General features: G+C 39.9%; 1 protein-coding gene across 1 annotated transcript; it reads right to left on the bottom strand.

Moving 5' to 3' along the window:
• Window positions 1–289: 289 nt before the first annotated feature.
• On the bottom strand, window positions 290–18,313 carry pank4 (pantothenate kinase 4 (inactive)). Its single transcript, XM_088938262.1, has 19 exons — window positions 18,180–18,313; window positions 16,952–17,034; window positions 15,601–15,809; window positions 14,460–14,643; window positions 14,088–14,180; window positions 13,358–13,511; window positions 12,678–12,859; window positions 12,311–12,392; window positions 11,644–11,744; window positions 9,144–9,299; window positions 8,486–8,598; window positions 7,494–7,581; window positions 6,988–7,139; window positions 6,425–6,480; window positions 5,717–5,766; window positions 4,792–4,896; window positions 4,416–4,516; window positions 4,101–4,169; window positions 290–2,991 (listed from the first exon to the last, which is right to left on the bottom strand). Exons 1-19 carry the CDS (start codon window positions 18,295–18,297, stop codon window positions 2,775–2,777), a joined length of 2,313 nt encoding a protein of 770 aa, XP_088794388.1. The 5' UTR covers window positions 18,298–18,313; the 3' UTR covers window positions 290–2,774.
• Window positions 18,314–18,505: the final 192 nt, after the last annotated feature.

Below are 18,505 nucleotides of genomic sequence, written 5' to 3'. Positions count from 1 at the left end.
CTAAATACAAATGTAATGCCGATAGAGCCACTGAAAAGCAAACATGGGTCACAGTCTTTTAAAGCCAATGAAATGTATACTAAATGTTTCCACAATTAACCACTTAATTACATCAAATTGTTCAAGATAAGCTAGGTGCCCCTTTGCAGTTGTCCTGATAGTATTTCTACAATCCACTGAGTTTCTGGCATAAAACTGCTGGTCTTCGTGGATGATAAAAGGAAAAATGTTCTTGTCCAAGGGTTAGTTTACTTCTAGAGAAGAAAAGAGAAAAGCTATCAAACAGTAATTTAGAAGGACAATGTTTTTTAATGAAGACATTTAAAAATATATTTAACATTTAAATACATGTGATTGTCAAAGAACATAGCTGATTTTTATTTTTACACAAACACTGAAAAAATTAAAATAAACATATTTCAAGATATGTGAAATGAAGCATATATATGTACACACTTACAGTATATATACATATATATAACAATTATACAGAATCTCACTAAGTGAGTTGTGACAAAACATTTGAGAACTTTCAGTATTTAAAAGGAAAAATAATTGACTTTAAACACCATTTTGGTCTTGATTATGTTTTCTGATCACAAAAACACATCTAATTTTTGCTTACTATCTGAATACAACAGTCCCCAACAATATCTGTGTATTATCTTATTGCTTTGCTCACAAAAGCCGACAAATGTCCTTGGTGCTATGCAAGCACTGTTCTTCAACGCTAAAAGAAAAGCACACTGCAGTGTTGTGCAAACTGATCAAACTCTCAGATTTCAAGTCAGCTTCGCAGCCTGAAAGTCAAGACCTGAAATTAAATGACTGATACAAACAGAGAAACACAAAGACAAAAGCACACCTGGCTGAGATAATGAGGCAATACTGTTCTCCACATCCTGTACAGCCCTGAAGGAAAATCACCACGCGAAGCTTATATCAGCTTTCAGAGGAGATTAAAGTGCTGTGATCTGCAATTTGGGAATAAACAATAACACAATGTGAAACAGCCCACCAGTTTTAACGCTGATACATAAGCACCAATAAGCTTGTTATAAAAATAACTCCCTGGAAAAATGTATACTACTGACAGATTAAAGAAAAAAGGTTTATGTTATATTAATAAACATCCAACTTTTATTAAAGAGAATTACTTTCCCTCTACTGGCTTGGAGAAAAGAAGTCAACTAGTATCACACATTGAAGTTAACGATATAACAGTGCAACAGGAGTCACTAGTGAAACACTGTCACCTTGTGGCCTAAGGAGAGAACTGAACAGCTTACAATTGTTAAGGATTTAGCATGGCTTGACTAGCACTGTAAGACTTTGTGCAGTACTTACTGATAAGGTAGAACATCTCTGTCTAAATCCACAGGACTGTAACCCAAAAAATAGAGCTATGCAGTTTCTTAAAACCCAAGCCAGAAAAGAAACGTGCTGACTAATTGAATGAAGAACTGAAGTAATGCAATTTTAAAAAATGCCCCGATTTGGAAAAAATACTTAATACATTTAAGCTGAGGTGTGGGGGAAATAAGAATTAAACTTCTCTCGTAAGACTACATTGCCAAAACCGCAAGGCACATTAACCAGTACAAATTAGTGCTTAACACAAAGTGTTTCATCTGACTGGTACGTTTACACACACATACTTTCTTTATCTTATTAAATACCTTACTAAAGAGCAAAAGATGTGATCTTTCAATCATCAGGGGTCTCCAGGCATTGAGATTTTTTCATTTTTTCCACTATATTGGCTACATGTTGTCAAGAAGACGTCCTGCTTTCTCCTGGCGTGGCAAGTTAAACCAAAGATATAAAGTTGCTCTGTGCTTCCACATTCCAGAAATTTAACAATAAAAAAAACACGCTCCAGTCTAAAATTAAACCGTTTAGAGTGGGCAGGCATAACCGCACTCAGACTGAGGGGAAACAATTACAATCAGGTTCAATTAATATAATGTTCAAGTACTTTTAAAACTCAAGCTAAAAACAGTCTCTCAATTATCATCTATTTAACTCACTTGCTCTGGGACTTCAACCACTTCAGAACTGTCCCCTTCAAAAGCCGATATCAAAAAGTCTGGCCAAGCAGAATGGATGGTGAGTACTAGAGAAGCACCTGGCAGGATTTGGCTTGGATGTCTAAACTACTTGAACAGCATGTGCTAAAGTCAACCTGGCGATGATGAAACTACGTTCATCTGGCCCTGAACAGATCACACCCTGCACCGCAACAGATAAGAAAATGGGATCCATTAAAATGAAACTGATACTCTAAAGCAGGAGAGACACCATCATAGCAACAATTGCACTCGACACTGGAAACATTATACCCTAAGAAAGCAAGATGTTTTGGTGTATTGCTGAGAAAAAAAAATGAACAGAAAACAAAATCCCTTTTTGAAGCTTGAAGACACTAAGGAAGCTTTGAAAATATCTCAGCCTCTTACCTTCTTAGGCCCTTCTCAGCTTCAGGACACATTCATCTGCAAATTTAATATTTGCAGTTTTCATATGAGAAAAAAAACAACTTCAGGTACAATAACGCAGTTTAACTAAAGCCTGCTGATTACAGATGTCAGATTCATTAATTAAATCATTTTGTTCCATCGTGCAAAATAAAACTGAACACCTGATAGAACAAATTGCAAGGAAGAAGTCCTTTACACACCACCCCCACAGCCATGAAAAAGAGCACGCAAGAGAGGGAGAGGCTGTCATGTGTCTGAGGGTGCTGGAGAGGTGGGGGATCCTGGGGCGCCTCCTCATGACTGGGGGGGCTGCTCGAACTTGAACACCACGCTGAAGATCTTGCCCCCCAGCCTCTCGGCCAGCCAGGAGTTCTTGATGACGGCCAGCTTGAGGCTCTCGCAGCGCAGGGTGGCGTAGTAGTTGGTGTGGATGGCGCGGCCCATGCCCTCAATGATCACCAGGTCCGTGTGCCGCTCTCTCACCACTGTGGACAGCACCTTGTCCAGGCGGCTGTCGTGGGGAAAGACAGCGTCAGCAGGTAATACAGCACTGAGAAGGCAAGGCTGTGAGCACATTCATCCCCTGCTCGTCACTCCAGTACAGCTGAGTGGGTCACCGTCACGGCAGGGTGATTCTCTCAGGTCCTGTCCACCCCTCCCACCCCCTAATATTTTGACACAAAATTCAAGTAAAAAGGGTGGACAGTTTGTATATAGAAGTTGGAGTAGAAAGCTACGTCAGCATGCATAGGTTGCAAAGGAACACGTAAAAGTGCTAAAAGGATACCAAAAACCTCAGGTGTGAAGGCTCTACAGCCAAAAGGTTGTGTTTATTTTCTGTAAAGTGCAGCATGGAATGAACCTTTACCTGTTAGTTTGTACATATATAAGTATTAACGAACAAGTAATAGGTTTATTCCATGCTGAAAAAAAGAAGAAAGAGAACACAACGTTTCGGCCGTGGAGCCTTCTTCAGAAGAAGGCTCCACGGCCGAAACGTTGTGTTCTCTTTCTTCTTTTTTTCAGCATGGAATAAACCTATTACTTGTTCCTTTGCAGCCTACGCATGCTGACGCAGCTACCCACCTGAACTATAAGTATTAACAATGTAAAACATGTAAATATGGTTCATTCACTCATTTAGACTGATGCATTTCCCAACAGAACCTCCATTTCTACCCCGAAACATTCACACGCAGTTTGTTTCCAGTGTTAAATATTAAAACAGTAATGGCCGGTGGGATCCATACCATACCATTGCCTGTTTTAATGCCTCAGGTCCTAAACGTCCTAGTAAGACAAAAAGCCAGTTCAAACAAATTACAATGGAGCTGGCCATAATGGTGTGACTGAAGAGCGCTGTGGTCGATTCGAAATTTACTGGCCCTAAAGCCAGAACTAGGGCTTTTGTTTCCATCTCTGTTAAAAGCCTCCTGAATTTTGGCAGAGTTCTCCCCAAGACTCACTCTCAACTAAGAATCTTAATTTAATTAGAACTTTTGAGCTGTGGATTGTACTAGGTGTCCCCTAAATTAAAACAGAACTGCTGAGAACGCCACCTTAATTTAACTGACAAGCATGAGTACAACTGTAAACACCAGCTTATCAGTGCATACCCACCTCAGGTCCAAGCACGGTGAACTGGAGCCACTCTGAACTAAAATTAATCTGTCATCCTTGATCCCAGACCTACAAAATAAACAGAGAAAAAGTATTCAGAGACTTCAGAGAGTTTGACCCCCAATACCTGTACAAGCACATTAAGACTAGACACTTCTCTTACTAGCAATATTTCTACTGAATTCGTCTGTACTACTGATTAAGAAATTTGCATAATAGAAAGCAATGACATATTCAAAGTTTGAACAGCAGTCTCCATCAAGTCAGGCCAGCTCTAACCAGCTGCCTGATGTGGAACATAAACAGAAAACTTACTGAATGACTGAGTCCATGGCTGCTATCCGTTCTGTCAGTATCTGTAATTCACTGTATGTCACATCATTTAGCGCTGGTCCAGAGTTGCTTGCCAGCACAACCTGCAAAGGTAAACCCAAGGCATGTTTGTGAGTGGAGAAAAGAGGATTCAGAACATTGTTAGAGTGAAGTGGCTAATAATTCATTTAACACTGTTTATCTCAAAGTATCCCAAAATAACTAGGCATATAGGTGGCAACCTATATCTGCAATGACCTTGTTACATTAAAAAAAAAACATCAACCTACCTCTTATACACATTTTGAGGGAAATCACAGTCTTGATGTATGAGAACTGGCACTTGGCCACAGTAATCACAAAAAAGAAAGTGGCTTACCTCTGTTCCCCTGCAGAGAAGTTCTCTGACAAATGGGAACACTCCCAGAATGATGTCTATTCCACTATTATCTACGAAAAATAAGGCACATTTGTGAGGAGGACCCTGCAAGAGAAAGCCAGTATGCATGGTATTCAATCACTGATTCCAGGGAGTCGTCCTTACACAGTTATCACAACAGACATGAAACAGAATAACCGGCAAAAACGATACGTTAGAGGCAATGACTAAAGAACATCTGGTACCAAAGATTCATAAATAATTCTCTCATAGTTCTCCTTGTTAAGAGGTGTAAAAAGAGACTGTGGAGAAGATTACCACATGGGAGATATTGTACAGCCAAAAATATAATTGATAACAGATTCACCCAAAAGCAGAAAGTCTGGGAAGGGCACAGAACAAATTAGATCAAGAAGAGGGGATTTCAAAATAAAAGTACTGCAAGCAAGTTTGGAATGAGGTGTAAATTCTTCAAGATCAAGGAGAAGCGTTTCTTTTTGTGCTTTACAAGACTTATTTACTGAGCTCCTAATTGATTTATAATTACTGCTTAAGCTGCCTACTATTTGGGTGGTTTTGGGACTGGAATTCCTGGACATGTACAGACTTGGCACAGCACTTCACAATACAATCCTCTTAAAACAGGCTTCACAGCCAACCATTGTCACACTGACTTTATTTTCAATTTAAAAACTCTGCAGCTTACAAACCTATTTATACTTAAAAAAACTATTAAATCTAGCTGCAGTATTAAACAGTTTTTTTAAACAAACATAAACCAAATACTTGAACGAAGAGCACACTTTTAATATACAGGGTGATGGAGATATTGAAGGTTTTTATGGTTGTAATGTGTGTTTTCAGTTTGAAAGCATTGAAGGAGTTGTTGTGTAGATGGTAACACTATAGAAAATGTTTTGCTTACCTTTAACCTCTCAATCCATTCATTATATGAATCCACAAGCCAAGGGCGCTCTAGGGAGTAAAGGACACAGTCAATACCAGCAAGCCACTGGCACAATCGCTGTTTAAAGATTGCCCAGTGCATTTAAGCAATCACCACGCTCAATGTGCAAATATTTTCATCTCTGTATTCTTTAAACCAGGGATTCCCAAACTTGGCCATGGAAAACCACAAATCTCCTCAGTTTCTGTTCCATCCAAGTCCCAGTTACACATTTGAATTCTTAATTGACTTAATTAAAAGGATTACTTTGAACTGTTTGATTGTTCTCAGCTCTGAAACATGTTGGAGGCCAGCTTTTAACTACTGTATCTGATAAGTAAAACAAAACACCAAAGCTTTCAGTAGGATAAAAACTTGCAAATATTCCAGTCAAGCAACGTGCTAGTTCAATTAAGGATCCGATTGCGTAATTAAGTTTGGGATTGGGATTGGGAAGCCCTGCTTTAGACTGAACTAAAAATCCTAGGTAAGATAAATCATCACAAAACAAAAGATTATACTGCCTCTTCAAAAGAGAAAGAAAAAGCTCTTGTTTCAGGGAAAGGACAGGTAAAATTTCTCTTCCATTATCCAGACCCCATTTATTTAATTTGGTTCATTGACCTTGCTTACTTACTATACATCTGTGAAAGAACAGATCTTTCCAAAGGAACAAAACCCTCATACCTTGCAACTTCTGTTTTGCTTCTTCAAATCCAAACCCTGCATCAGACTCAAGGACACTAAAAAAAGAATCCGAATTTTAGAGCGTTATCATAGTAGCATGTTACTTTCCCCTATCTTCTCTCAATCCTGTCAAAGAGTAGCTTATACTGCAACAGCATACCTGACATTACTGTATCACGAACTCCAGCCCAATATGTGTCCTATTTTTTTCTATATGCACCATTTTAGGCAAGCTGACACCACTGTGAAAATTACACCTGTCAGAAATTTACAAGATACTGAAAAGACATGAGAGATTTAGGGAATCCGTTTTAACCTACTTCCAATTTTTTGTTTTTGCAAACAAAATCTAGAGAAATGGATCTTGTAATTGTTTGGAGTAATTCCTGGTATAAAACAAACTTGAACACTAACAACAGCAATATGGCTTGAACTTTTCAAGGTTGGTAAAACCATTGTTGAGTCGACACAGTGCATCAGACCAGCTAGTGCACTCCAGATGGCTAATGGTTTATAAGTGACCACAGTATTTCAGCCCAATGTTAAGACGGAGAACTGCTTACTCTGAGACTGCCTTGGCTCCCCAGTCAAACACATTCCCAGCCAGAAGTCCCTTAACCAGGGCAAATTGTCTCTTCTCCCAGCTCAGCACTTCCAGCGACTTCACGACCTTCTGGAAGTACTTCAGTGCTAAGTCATTCTCTCTTTGCTTGATCTGCAGAGGCATAACAAAGACAGTGTAAATAATATTTACCCCACACAACTACCACTGGTTATTGAATGTAGCCATACATATATGCAGTAATTCTGCATATATTAACAGTTACATTAAAAAAACAACAGCAATAAATGCCACTAACAAAAAGTGAATGTCTCCTAAGTGCAGTGTTAAAAGCACAACTTCACACTGCAATAGTATTGGATCCATAAAATCTACAGTTAAAAAAACAGCTTTCAGAAAGAAAGAAGCTGATCGATGTTAAAGCAGTGCATTTTTAAAATTTTCTGTGTGCACTTTTGGGGGGAGACAAAAAAGGGCCTTAAAATAAGACGGCAAACTAGTTCAAACCTTAGAATAGGGATCGGGAAAGTTGAACTCATTTAGACAGTGTTCTCTTGTGTCTAACAAACTTCTGACAGTGAGGGACCCATAGGCACTAGGAATGAGGAGGAGAAGAAAAGCACAGATGAATTAGGGAGGAAAAGGGGAAAGCACAGAAATTCAGGTCACAATGCAAAAAACTGACTTCAGTTGCACACCAGTGCCTTGGCTATCTAGATTAATACCATGAGACCATTTTAATACCAAGACCAGGGAGGACTTTATTCTGATGACCAATACTATTATAGTATTACGATCAAGCACGCTGGGATCATTTTCAGGTTTTTTAGATTATGGAAGCATCAATAAAAACTACTGTGAACTACCATACCAGAACCTACTGTACTTCATAGAATATTAGGTATCTAGTTTATAAACTAGACAAACCATGTAGTACTCCACTAATTAAACACCTCAGTAGTAGCATTCAATGTTCTTTATCCTAATATTATAATACCTGAATTTACCATGGTATGTAAAATGGATGTTTGCATCCATTTCTGCTTTTCCTGCATTAGACAACCCAGTATCTCTTCTAAATATGCTGCCCCCTAGAATTCTTTTGCCATACAGATGATCCTTGTTACAGTAAGTTTCCAGAACCTAACATATAACCAAAGATTTCTAGATCTTGATATAGATGGGTGCTAATTTATAAGCCCTGCCTTGAAAGACTATTGGAAGCATTTTAGTAATGATCAACAAAAAACATTCTACACTTCCTTTAGTAAGACTTTAGGAAAACCAGTTTTCCCTGGAGATCTAGCTCAAGTTTCTAGTACTGAGTAACATTTCTGCCTCTTCTGTGCTAATGCAAGTTAATGTAGAACTATATATTTTTTAAATCTGAGACATTGTCTATTGCTTTTCTCAGATGAACATGCGAGAGTGTTCAGTGATGAGAACTTTTCCATGAAAGACTTGAAGAATTCCTTGGGAAGGAGGGAATGCACTCTTACAAAGGCTGGTGCCGGAGGGTCTGTAGCTTGTGTCGGTATTTCTGGCGGAACTTCTCTGCTCGCTCTCTGGCCTGTGGGAGGTCTGGCTGGCTGGCGATGGCTCTCTTCACCACCTGCAGAGACCAGAACTGTGAACTCGGCCGCAGCTCCACAGCCACACCTGACAACAACAGCTGCTTTGAGCTTAAAACACAATGCCATCCTGCTGTGTAAATATAAACATGTGGACATGAATATGATGCAACCTTAATTTATAAAAAAGCAGGTGGTTTACACCCACTGTATTAAGCAGGGTACCCTGCCTATCACAGCCCCGGTCAGGTAACTCCTGGGGTCCCCAGCTACTGCTGACCAATTCACATTTGAACGACAGAATCAAAATAAAGAATGAGAATCTGGATTGCTAACTGGATGAACCACTCAAGGAGCAGAAGCTGCTCTAAATCAGGTTTGCCCAATAATATTTTATTTATAAACACCTGGAAGAAAGGATAAATTGCAGTAATGTTAGGCTGAACTACATGAAAATGTGGAAATATGCTTTCGTTACAACCTTCAGCTGAGAATGATTTAGGCTCTAATAAGCGAATAACTCAGACCCTAAGGACCACAGCTGGGAACCCCTGCTCCCGATGTCGACGCGGCCTTGTGCTCTCACCCCGCCCAGCGCCTCCTCGAAGCAGTAGAGCCAGTATTCACGAGCCACAGCGTCCTCGGTCAGGTCCATGGTGTCCGGGATGTACGAGGAGGGGTCCTGCAGCAGGGGCAGGTTCACCAGCTGGCGTTCCAGACGATCCATCTCCAGCATGTCGAACTGCAGGGGGCAGGAGCAAAGTCACTAACCAGCTACAGCACCCTGAGTGTTTACACTAATGCAAAGTAGCTCTGCGTCTTAACGGCTTAATAGCAAGACCATTTTTGTTAAAAACGTAAACTAATAATATGAGGAGGAGACTATTTCATCAAGCGTTTACTTAAAAGCCATTTCTGGAAATATACCACTGAACCGGCTGCTACAACATAACTTGGAAACCAACATGTAATTCACAAAATCAAGCAAACATATTATATGGTTAATCATATATTTTAACTAACCATGAGCACTTCAAGCTCACAATCTCACCATTTAAACAATGGATGCTTAGCACATATTCATAGTATCAGAAAATGCAGGGCTATAGACTAAGCAGCGAATGCAAAAACTCCAAACAACCAAAATTAATTAGCTAAATTATACTAATATTAATCTCAGTCTTGCATAATATCGTATATTGGGGAAGAACTGGTACCAAGGACATCTGAGAATCCCAATCTGTTACAAATTTTGAGATCACAAAAACAAGTTGACTTGTTAGCAGGCAACTTTCCTTCACTCTCCATGCATTCTTTGTGGATTTTGTCCAGTTGCAGCTCTCGGGCAGTTGCTTCTTTCGTGCTTACTCTGTCATTCAACGTTTAGCATTTTTACTACAGCTTTTCAGCATGTGGCACACAAACATTCTTATTTTTCATTGTAGGAGGTAAGCAAAGCATAACTTTTTGTGCTGCCCATGCCAGTGTGAATTCCCCAACAGCAGCCAACAGTGGACATGATATAGACATTTCCATTAGATAAGGGGAAAAGCCCATTCTGCTCCTTTTACTACTGAGCATTACTTGTGCGCATCTGTGACCTGTATGCTTCCTGCCCTCCCTACTGTATGTATTCGGGGCACACATCAACATTTGTTGTATTAATGCTTTTATTAATGTTGACTTGGACACAAAATCTGCAGAACGCAAGCAGTAACTGGAACCTAATATCATTTTGATGACTGACGGATAACTCACACTATGATATTATGGCTATTTGTTGAATAGAGAAAAAACTGAAATTTCACATTCAGACATGCAAGACCTACAGACAGAAAGATCAGTGCAAATCTCTCTCTCTTTGTTCATTTTTGAGCAATTATATGTGATGAAGTCAACTTAGCAGTCGGCCCAGTTTTATAATATTTTGCTCAGATGATAGTACCTGAAATGCAATGCATCTCAGCACAACCTAAAGATATTTTAAAAGTGCACTGTTATTTTCTTGACGACTCAGAATAAGAAAAATTTAAATGAAATGTATATGTACCACATTTTGATTAAAAATATTTTGCAGAGGGATCTTTACTACAGAGACGTCAGTGAAGACCGTATACTTTTAGTAAGATGTCTCAATGCCACACAAGCAAGCAAGACAAAAAGGCACAGACAGTTCAAGCTAAGGCTAACTAATCACTATTTTAATGCACAACTCACGTAACAACAAGCTGTGCTCCCAGCATCTGAAGCTTACGCTTAAGCATGGTGATTAATCACCCATTGAAAAAAATGTGAATTGTAATACACATTGAAAATGGTATTTACTTACGGGAAACTGAAGAAAAAATATAAATTAAACAGAGATCATGGAGACAATGATAAGTTGGGGATGAAAAAAAAGTAAGAAATAAAATGTTAGAAACAAAACGCAAAGGATAGATAATTCTGATCCTAATTTAATACCCCAGTGCATTGCTTTAATCCAGCTCCAAACAGAGAGACTTGTTGTCTTAAGATGCTGCTCAATCATTAAGAAACAGAAGGTAATAAACATAAAAATCTGTCATCTTTGAATAATTACCACAGCTTAGAGAGCAAACACCACTGTTTCGAAATGCCTAAGCCTGTGACTAGTTTAGATGTACAGCAGGTAATTAAAACCTTACCAGGAATAAGAAGCTCTCTGTAGAGATTTTCTTTATTGTAGTTTTACGGCTGTATAGTTATGAGCTGTGCCACTTAAGGAAAATGTCTGCTATACCCGTTATCAATTTATTCCTGCTTTAGGGGTTACATCAAACACCATGTCATTTCCAGGTTTGGAATTGGATTGAAAATAGCACAACGTTCTGGCAGGTGTATTTCATTACATTCACTGCACATTAACGGACATTCCTGAGGAAAGAATATGTGCCGTCATAACAGGTGGAATGCTCCATCAATGTTTTTATATTAACACTTTATCCATTAAAAATGCTAATTCCTCCACAAACACACAGGAGTAATCCAGCCAATTTACTCTAACACTGTTCTACAGGATGGTCATAAAAATAGCTCGACTGCGCTCAGTGCGGCGCTGAACTCACCGTTCCACTGCGGGCCCGCTGCATGGGGTTCAGATCAGGAGACACGCTCATCAGGCCAGAGCTCCCAGCGTAATTCTCCCCCCAGCTGTACTGGTTAGGATCTGTGTGGAACGGATCAGAACTTTCATTAGTCAGCATTAGAAAATGAAAACTCCCATTTCACAATAATACTTTAAAATAATACAGCACCTAAGGTTATAGAAGCCAGACCGCTGGACAGGTTTGTCAGAATTCATGCCTTTGAATAATTTAAGAGAAAGCACTAAAACAATTATAAAAACAGACCAAAAGAAGTAATGGACAATAAATTGCATTAGCTGATACTCTCTTTCACAGCATTTGTAGGACACCACCAAATGCTGAGACATTAATCACATTACATTTAAAAGCATGCTCTTTCCACTACATACCAATAGATTTTGCCTCCCTCTCACAAGAAAAAATAATTGCAGTCTAGACATCTGCTTAAGAGAAATGAATGGTTGAAATAACACAGTTTATATTCTGTACAACCCTGAACTCCAAGAAGAGGTTACAGAATGGATGTTCTGTATAATCCGGCACTATGTTCTGTCTCTGCACATTGGAAAACTCTATAAATCTTCTTGTCTTTTTTCCTCCATCTCAAAGGAAACGCAGCAAACCACACCATAAAACCTGTACTTACTGTCCTCCTCTGCTCCCTTCAAGAAGGCTCCAATCGCTCCTAAGTAGCCTTCGTGTCTGAGAAAGAGAGCCTGGACTTCCCCCTGAGGATGATTTCAGCAAAGCATTAATACCAGTGCAAGAAAACTATAGAAACTTTGACTTAAGAACAAAAATGTCACAGTATTTGGATGGCTAATTCAATCTATTTGCAGAAAACCAGTACATGCACCCACATTAATTGTACAATAATAGGATGAAAATCATTACTTAACTCCAAATATCAAGACTTAAATTCCAAAGATTTCTTTCCATAAAAGGTTGGCAAAATTTCTCCATCGTTACAGACATCTGGAGGCTCAACGAGAGCTCAGTTGAAGATGTTTTACCTTGGTGAAGAAGTTGATGCTGTAGGTGATGGTGTGCATCGTCACAGGGTGTCCTCGGATGAAGAACCCCCCGAAGTAAACTCGAGTGAGGTTGTGCAGCTTGGCGTAGAGACAGGCAAGCTGACCAATGTCATTGCTGATCATATGCAGGAGGCTCTTGGCCATGTCTTCTTTGGAGAACTCTAGTATATAATAGCACAGAGAAGGATACACTTGCATAAAAACCATTTGTGTTAAGCAAACAACTGTGGTACAGTTAGAACAATCACCACTTTGAACAAGAAAACAGATCTGATTGACCAATAAAAAAAAAAAACAAATAGCATAAATACAAGTGGAACCGTATGAGTACAATCCTGGAAAATCATTGCCATTTTACCCACCAAGAAATGGGAAAGCAGCTCAGGAAATGAAAAACTGATGGATAAACTGTGTCAAAGAAAGAGAACCGCAAAGGAACGCACTGAGAGAGCTTCATCACACATCTTGACACTAAGATGATCTCTTTGCATTGAAATGATAAGAAATGACTGGATAGCAATTCAGGGAATGCATAATCACACTCATTCTTCTTCAGTCATGTCTAGTATGTATGCTGGAATGTGATTGTGCAAATGTGGCAGAAACAAACTGAAAATTCCAACACTCTAAGGGTTAGCCAACAAGGATGCATCGTCCACCTTTATCGGTTGTGGCTGATTTGCCGAAGCTGCTGGCAATCAGGTCTCCGGTCAGGCCAAGTGTCCCATAGGCCCCTCCGTAAATATCCTTCACCAGCATGTCAACACTGGTGTGCTGTCCTCTGGAGGCCAGCTGCAGCAGCTCATCAAATCTCTGCAGCAGGCAAAGAACAAACGTTGGCAGCTGCAGGACTAACCTTGTCATTCCTACGGTTCCTTCTAATAATAACGCCAATATGACCTGCTTGTGCATGCTTTTAGTTCTGCACGTTAACACATGCTCAAAGTGGAAAAGGAGGCTGTTTAGAAGAGTGGTGAAGCAACAAGATGCGTACAAAAACTAACAACTGCTTAGAAGAGAATGCACCACAGCCATCTGGAGAGCCCACAGCTTCATGAACAACACCAGGCTTATGCGTCCTTCTGCACGTAACATAGAAATAATGCCAAAGTTCAACCACATTTAAGATTTTAACTCAAACCATTCCTCACTCACCCAGCCATGAGTTATACCTGCGGTAGTACAGCCTTACTTAAGTTTATATGCCATTAATTATTACCAGGGTGAAGTTGAAGGTAAAACAGCAAAATGCTGTACTTTTTTTTCACTGATAAAAAATATCTCCTGAACAGGTACGGTCCTGACACCTGAGGAAGCTGAGCACCGTGTAGAGATCTGTATTGGGCTGCTATAACGACTGCCCTGCAAAGGAATAAGATGACCTCTTACCTTGGTTTTAGTTAGTAAAGCTCCCAGACCCCAGAATGTGCCACCTCCAATTGAACTTCCTCCAATCCGTTCAAATTTGTCTTCCGATTCAACCTGCGTTAAAAAACATTTTTAATTAATGGAGATTTTTTTTTAGCTGTTCTCCCCTTCTCCGGGTAACTGGGCATTCAACCAGACCTGAAGGCCGTTGCGATTCCGAAACAAAGCACCTAACAAGAAACTGTTAATGCAATTAGGTTTCTGCCATATTAAAGGGAGTACTTGAGAACCACTGCTGAACTGCACTGCAGGTGGCTTGTCGTTGGTGCCAGTTAAATCAACGGGCTGTGCTTTTTAAATGCTGACTGGATTGCTATGAGAGAGTGGGCTGACCTTGACGATGGACACGCCGGAGCCGATGTTGATGAGCAGGTAAGGGAAGATGTCGGGTTGCGTGGTTTGAAACCGAAACTCGGAGTCGGCATGCTTCACATACACAAAAGCCTCGTGGGGGATATTCTTCAGCACAAAGTTACAGCCCTTGATGAGACAGGACATCTCGTCCTCTTTGTCCACCCTGCCACGAGACGACAGCAGCTGCATCAGTACAGGAGAGGCTGGCTCTCTTCTTCCTGCACTTAACGTTTTCAAAGCTGCTAGAGGAAAACCTGGGTGCTGTCAGAGGATGCCTACCTACACCGTGGCATAGGAAAAATAATTTTCTTAATTGTTATATTATTAATCATTATTACTTATTATTAATATTAATTAGTAATAACAAAAAAGGAAATCAACTGCAAACACAGGTCTCTGGCAATGTTGGGACAGCAGGAAATCAGTGAAAAATTATTGCAACTACATATTACCAACCAGAACTCTGACAAGCAAGTTTAAGATGGAATTGTTCAAATAAAAGAATCAACAGGATATTTTTTAAATCTAAAAGAGGTTCAATCACAGGCACATATAATCACCAAATTCAACAGAAATAAGTGGATCCAACTAGGTACTGGAGTGTAAACTCCAGTATCCTAATAATCCCCATCTATGGATTGCCTTCTCCTCCCCATTGATAGCTGGTGTGTGGGGAGCGTACTGGTGCATTTTGACTGCTGTTACACCATCCAGGTGGGGGCTGCACATTGGTGGTGGTGGAGGAGAGTTCTCATTATCTGTAAAGTGCGTTGAGTGGAGTGTCCAGAAAAGCACTACATATGTGTAAGGAAGTACTAGTGCAAATGGGTTTCTCTCTGTTTGAAATTTCTATCCCTTGGGATTGCATTACCATGCCCAGTCTTAAATCTTTTTTATTTAAACACGAACAAACCGGGAAATCAAACATTACTGCAGATCAGATGACATTCAATAAAAATGAAAAGCTACAAGGGAATGCTACACTGATTCTATAGTGTAACATCACTAAAAAAAAGGAGGTTGTACATTTTCGAAAAATAATGAGAATTCGGGGACAAAGATGCAACTACACCTCCACCTCTTCTTCTAGTGACACTGAGACTAGACCTTTAGCACTCACTTCAGTTTCAGTTTCTTTTCAATCAGGTCCTTGAACTTGTAAGCACCCCCGCCAGTGGCTTTGATGACTTTGGTTTCGGTGTTGACCAGGTGGTCTTTGATGAAGTCCAGGCAGGTCTCTATGTAGGCGTTCTCAAACTTGATGAAGTGTAGGCGAGCTGTGATCTCCTCCTGCACCGAGATCTCGTAGAGAGGATCATCTTCCGTCTCCTGAGATAGAAGGGAAGCACGAGGCGATTAATGCAGCAGATTCTTATACAGTGGTCACAATGGTTCTTATAATGGTTGTGATGGCTCTTTTGCACAACATCCTCATGCCAAAGGGTCAAGCCTGAAACTGAAGGCAAAGCGCAAGATGGGTAAAGAAACTGAATTCCAGATTGGAAAGCTGTGAGATCAGATCCCTATTGGACATTTGTCGTTTTATTTCTCATGAAGATCATTCTCTCATGTGCCTCTAGTCTACCAGTCTATGAATGAGTATGAATGTTGCGAGGGGTAGGAGGCAGTATGGCAGTATAATTTTGAAAATTAAAAACAGTGAAATAATATTATTTCATCAGTACGTATTCTAATACACCATAATGTTGTAGAGACTCGCAGGACTCGATTTTTAGTTTCCTTTTTTGCTGGTTTGAAAAAGCTGAGATGGACAACATTGAATGCTATGTGAATGCACAATTTCACTTTTGGTCTGCCAAAGGATTTTAAAAAACGGTTCTCTGTGAGGCTGAAGCCAAGGCAAGGAGCCCCTGCATTATTAGCCTAGCAAAAAAAAAATAATCCCCTAAGGATCAGGATCTCAATAACACCAAAGTGAGCAGCATTTGTCTTGCTAATCCTCCCATTGTGACAAACAAGAATACTCATAGTCCTGTGGTAAAAGTAAGCAGCATCAAAACCTCTTTGAAGAACTGCCTTCTTTTGCCTTTTTTGTTAAAATAAATCTGTAAGGTGAATATGCAACAGCAGTTGTACAAAACTCCTAAATAGCTATGTAATGTGTTTGGTCTTTTAGTCAATTACCAACAAGTGAGGTTTTGCCAAAAGAAGCATGAATATACTTGTGCAATGCTATTTTATATTTTATGCACTATGCTTCTACACAGTCAGCAAACTCTAAAGTGGTTATTAAAAGCTTTTCTATGAACTGTTCTGGCTGCATTAGGACCAGCAGTAGGTGCACTGTAACAGGAATAAGGAAACATGCACTACTCAATATAGACTTCAATTTTAGAAACTTGCCCTTGTGGTCAAAATACAATGCAGCAACTTGAGTAGACAGTAATTTACTCCTTAACAGACAAAGCACATGATCATAAAGACCCTGTCTGCAATACAAAATGCCTTACCTTCACAGAGTGGTCAAACGACCGGACCTTGGCAACTTTATGCTGAACTGTAGAATAATAGGCCAGTTTTGTCAAAGACCCCCCTGATTAAAAACACGAAACAGAAATCTGTTAGATCTAACGACCTGCAAGCAGTACAACCCCCCCGATGCAAACATGCTGATATGAACATTACGACTGTGGCTTCTTGCATTAATACATTACTTTATGTAAATCTCTGAACATGGAAGACATTCATTTGACCAGTGAGAGGGAAAGTATTTTCAATCTAAACCTTAACACACAGACAAAACCAGACTACAGCTGCTTAAGAAACTAAAAACTCAACTTTTAAACGTCTGGTGAAGGTCTATCTTTATCACAATTGAGATTGCTGAAGTAATCTGACAATATCCCAGGGTAAGAATTCCATAAATAACCCGCCTAATCGCTACAGGTCTCCGGAGGTACAGTATAAATATCTCTTCGTTGAATTACGTACTAATTCCTCTTCCTGTTTTCAATGGACGCTGTACGGTACTATATTACTAGTATAAGATACATAATACTAGTTTTACGCTGAGAGATCTCACATATATATTTAATCAACTGTTGTATTCATTATACCATAGCAACGGTATTTACTGCATTTAGGATACACCTGTGATTACAAATCGTGCAGGCAGAACTATTTTGATCTCGATGAAACACGAAAACTGCAGAGACCCACCACATACAGTATCGTGTTGGTACTGCTAATAATAAAGTTATACATTTTCGATTGATTATCGAAAACGACTTAATTATTCTGAAGATTTATTATAACTGTTAACATTTACGGAGAAAAAAATAATACTGGCACAAAAATGTTTTCGTACTGAAAATCCAGATTCCCAGCGTCTAAAGCAGCGGTCACTGGGGGCTGTAGTCCCCCACTTCAATAATAACCGCACAAGTCAATACAAAACAGCTACTAAATGACTACAGCCCCCACACAAGCCGTCTCCCTCCACCCGCGCCCCGAAATCGGGGGTTCGTAGTCCACTTCCCACAATTTTGACATTCGCGTCAACTGTCATTTTTACCCCCAGAAAACTACATTTCGGAGTGTCGACAGGACATGACTCAAAACCCTCTTTTCCCGAATGGCCCGCAGCAGCAGCAGCAGCAGCAGCAGCTCTACAAGTGGGACATTGTATTAAGCCAAAAAAAAAAAAGAAGAAAATTACTCATTTCCGTATTCTGGTACCTATGTCGATAGCGAACCTCTTGGCATTCTCCAGGTTCCGAAAAATCTCATCTGGCGGGAGAGTAATGCTTTTGTCCATGCTGTGACTGCTCCTCTCTAGCCGACTACATGCCGCCATCTTGGATATTTGCTTACGCCGCGGCCGAAAGGCTTCACGCAATGACGTTCAAAGCACAAAGTTTGGCAGGTCCCACGACACGATCATGTTAACAGTCATGTTACATCTCACAAGGCAGTGAAGGGCGATATATAAATATAAACTAATGCGTTTAGCCGGAAAAAAAAATCGTAGTCGTTCAAAATAGACAGTATTCACAATTAAAACG

This window comes from Atractosteus spatula, chromosome 20, assembly GCF_055471065.1.
Source record: "Atractosteus spatula isolate fAtrSpa1 chromosome 20, fAtrSpa1.hap1, whole genome shotgun sequence".
Lineage (NCBI taxonomy): Eukaryota > Metazoa > Chordata > Actinopteri > Semionotiformes > Lepisosteidae > Atractosteus > Atractosteus spatula.
Note: the sequence above shows the minus strand (reverse complement) of the source record. Positions and strands in the feature narration are given on the sequence as shown.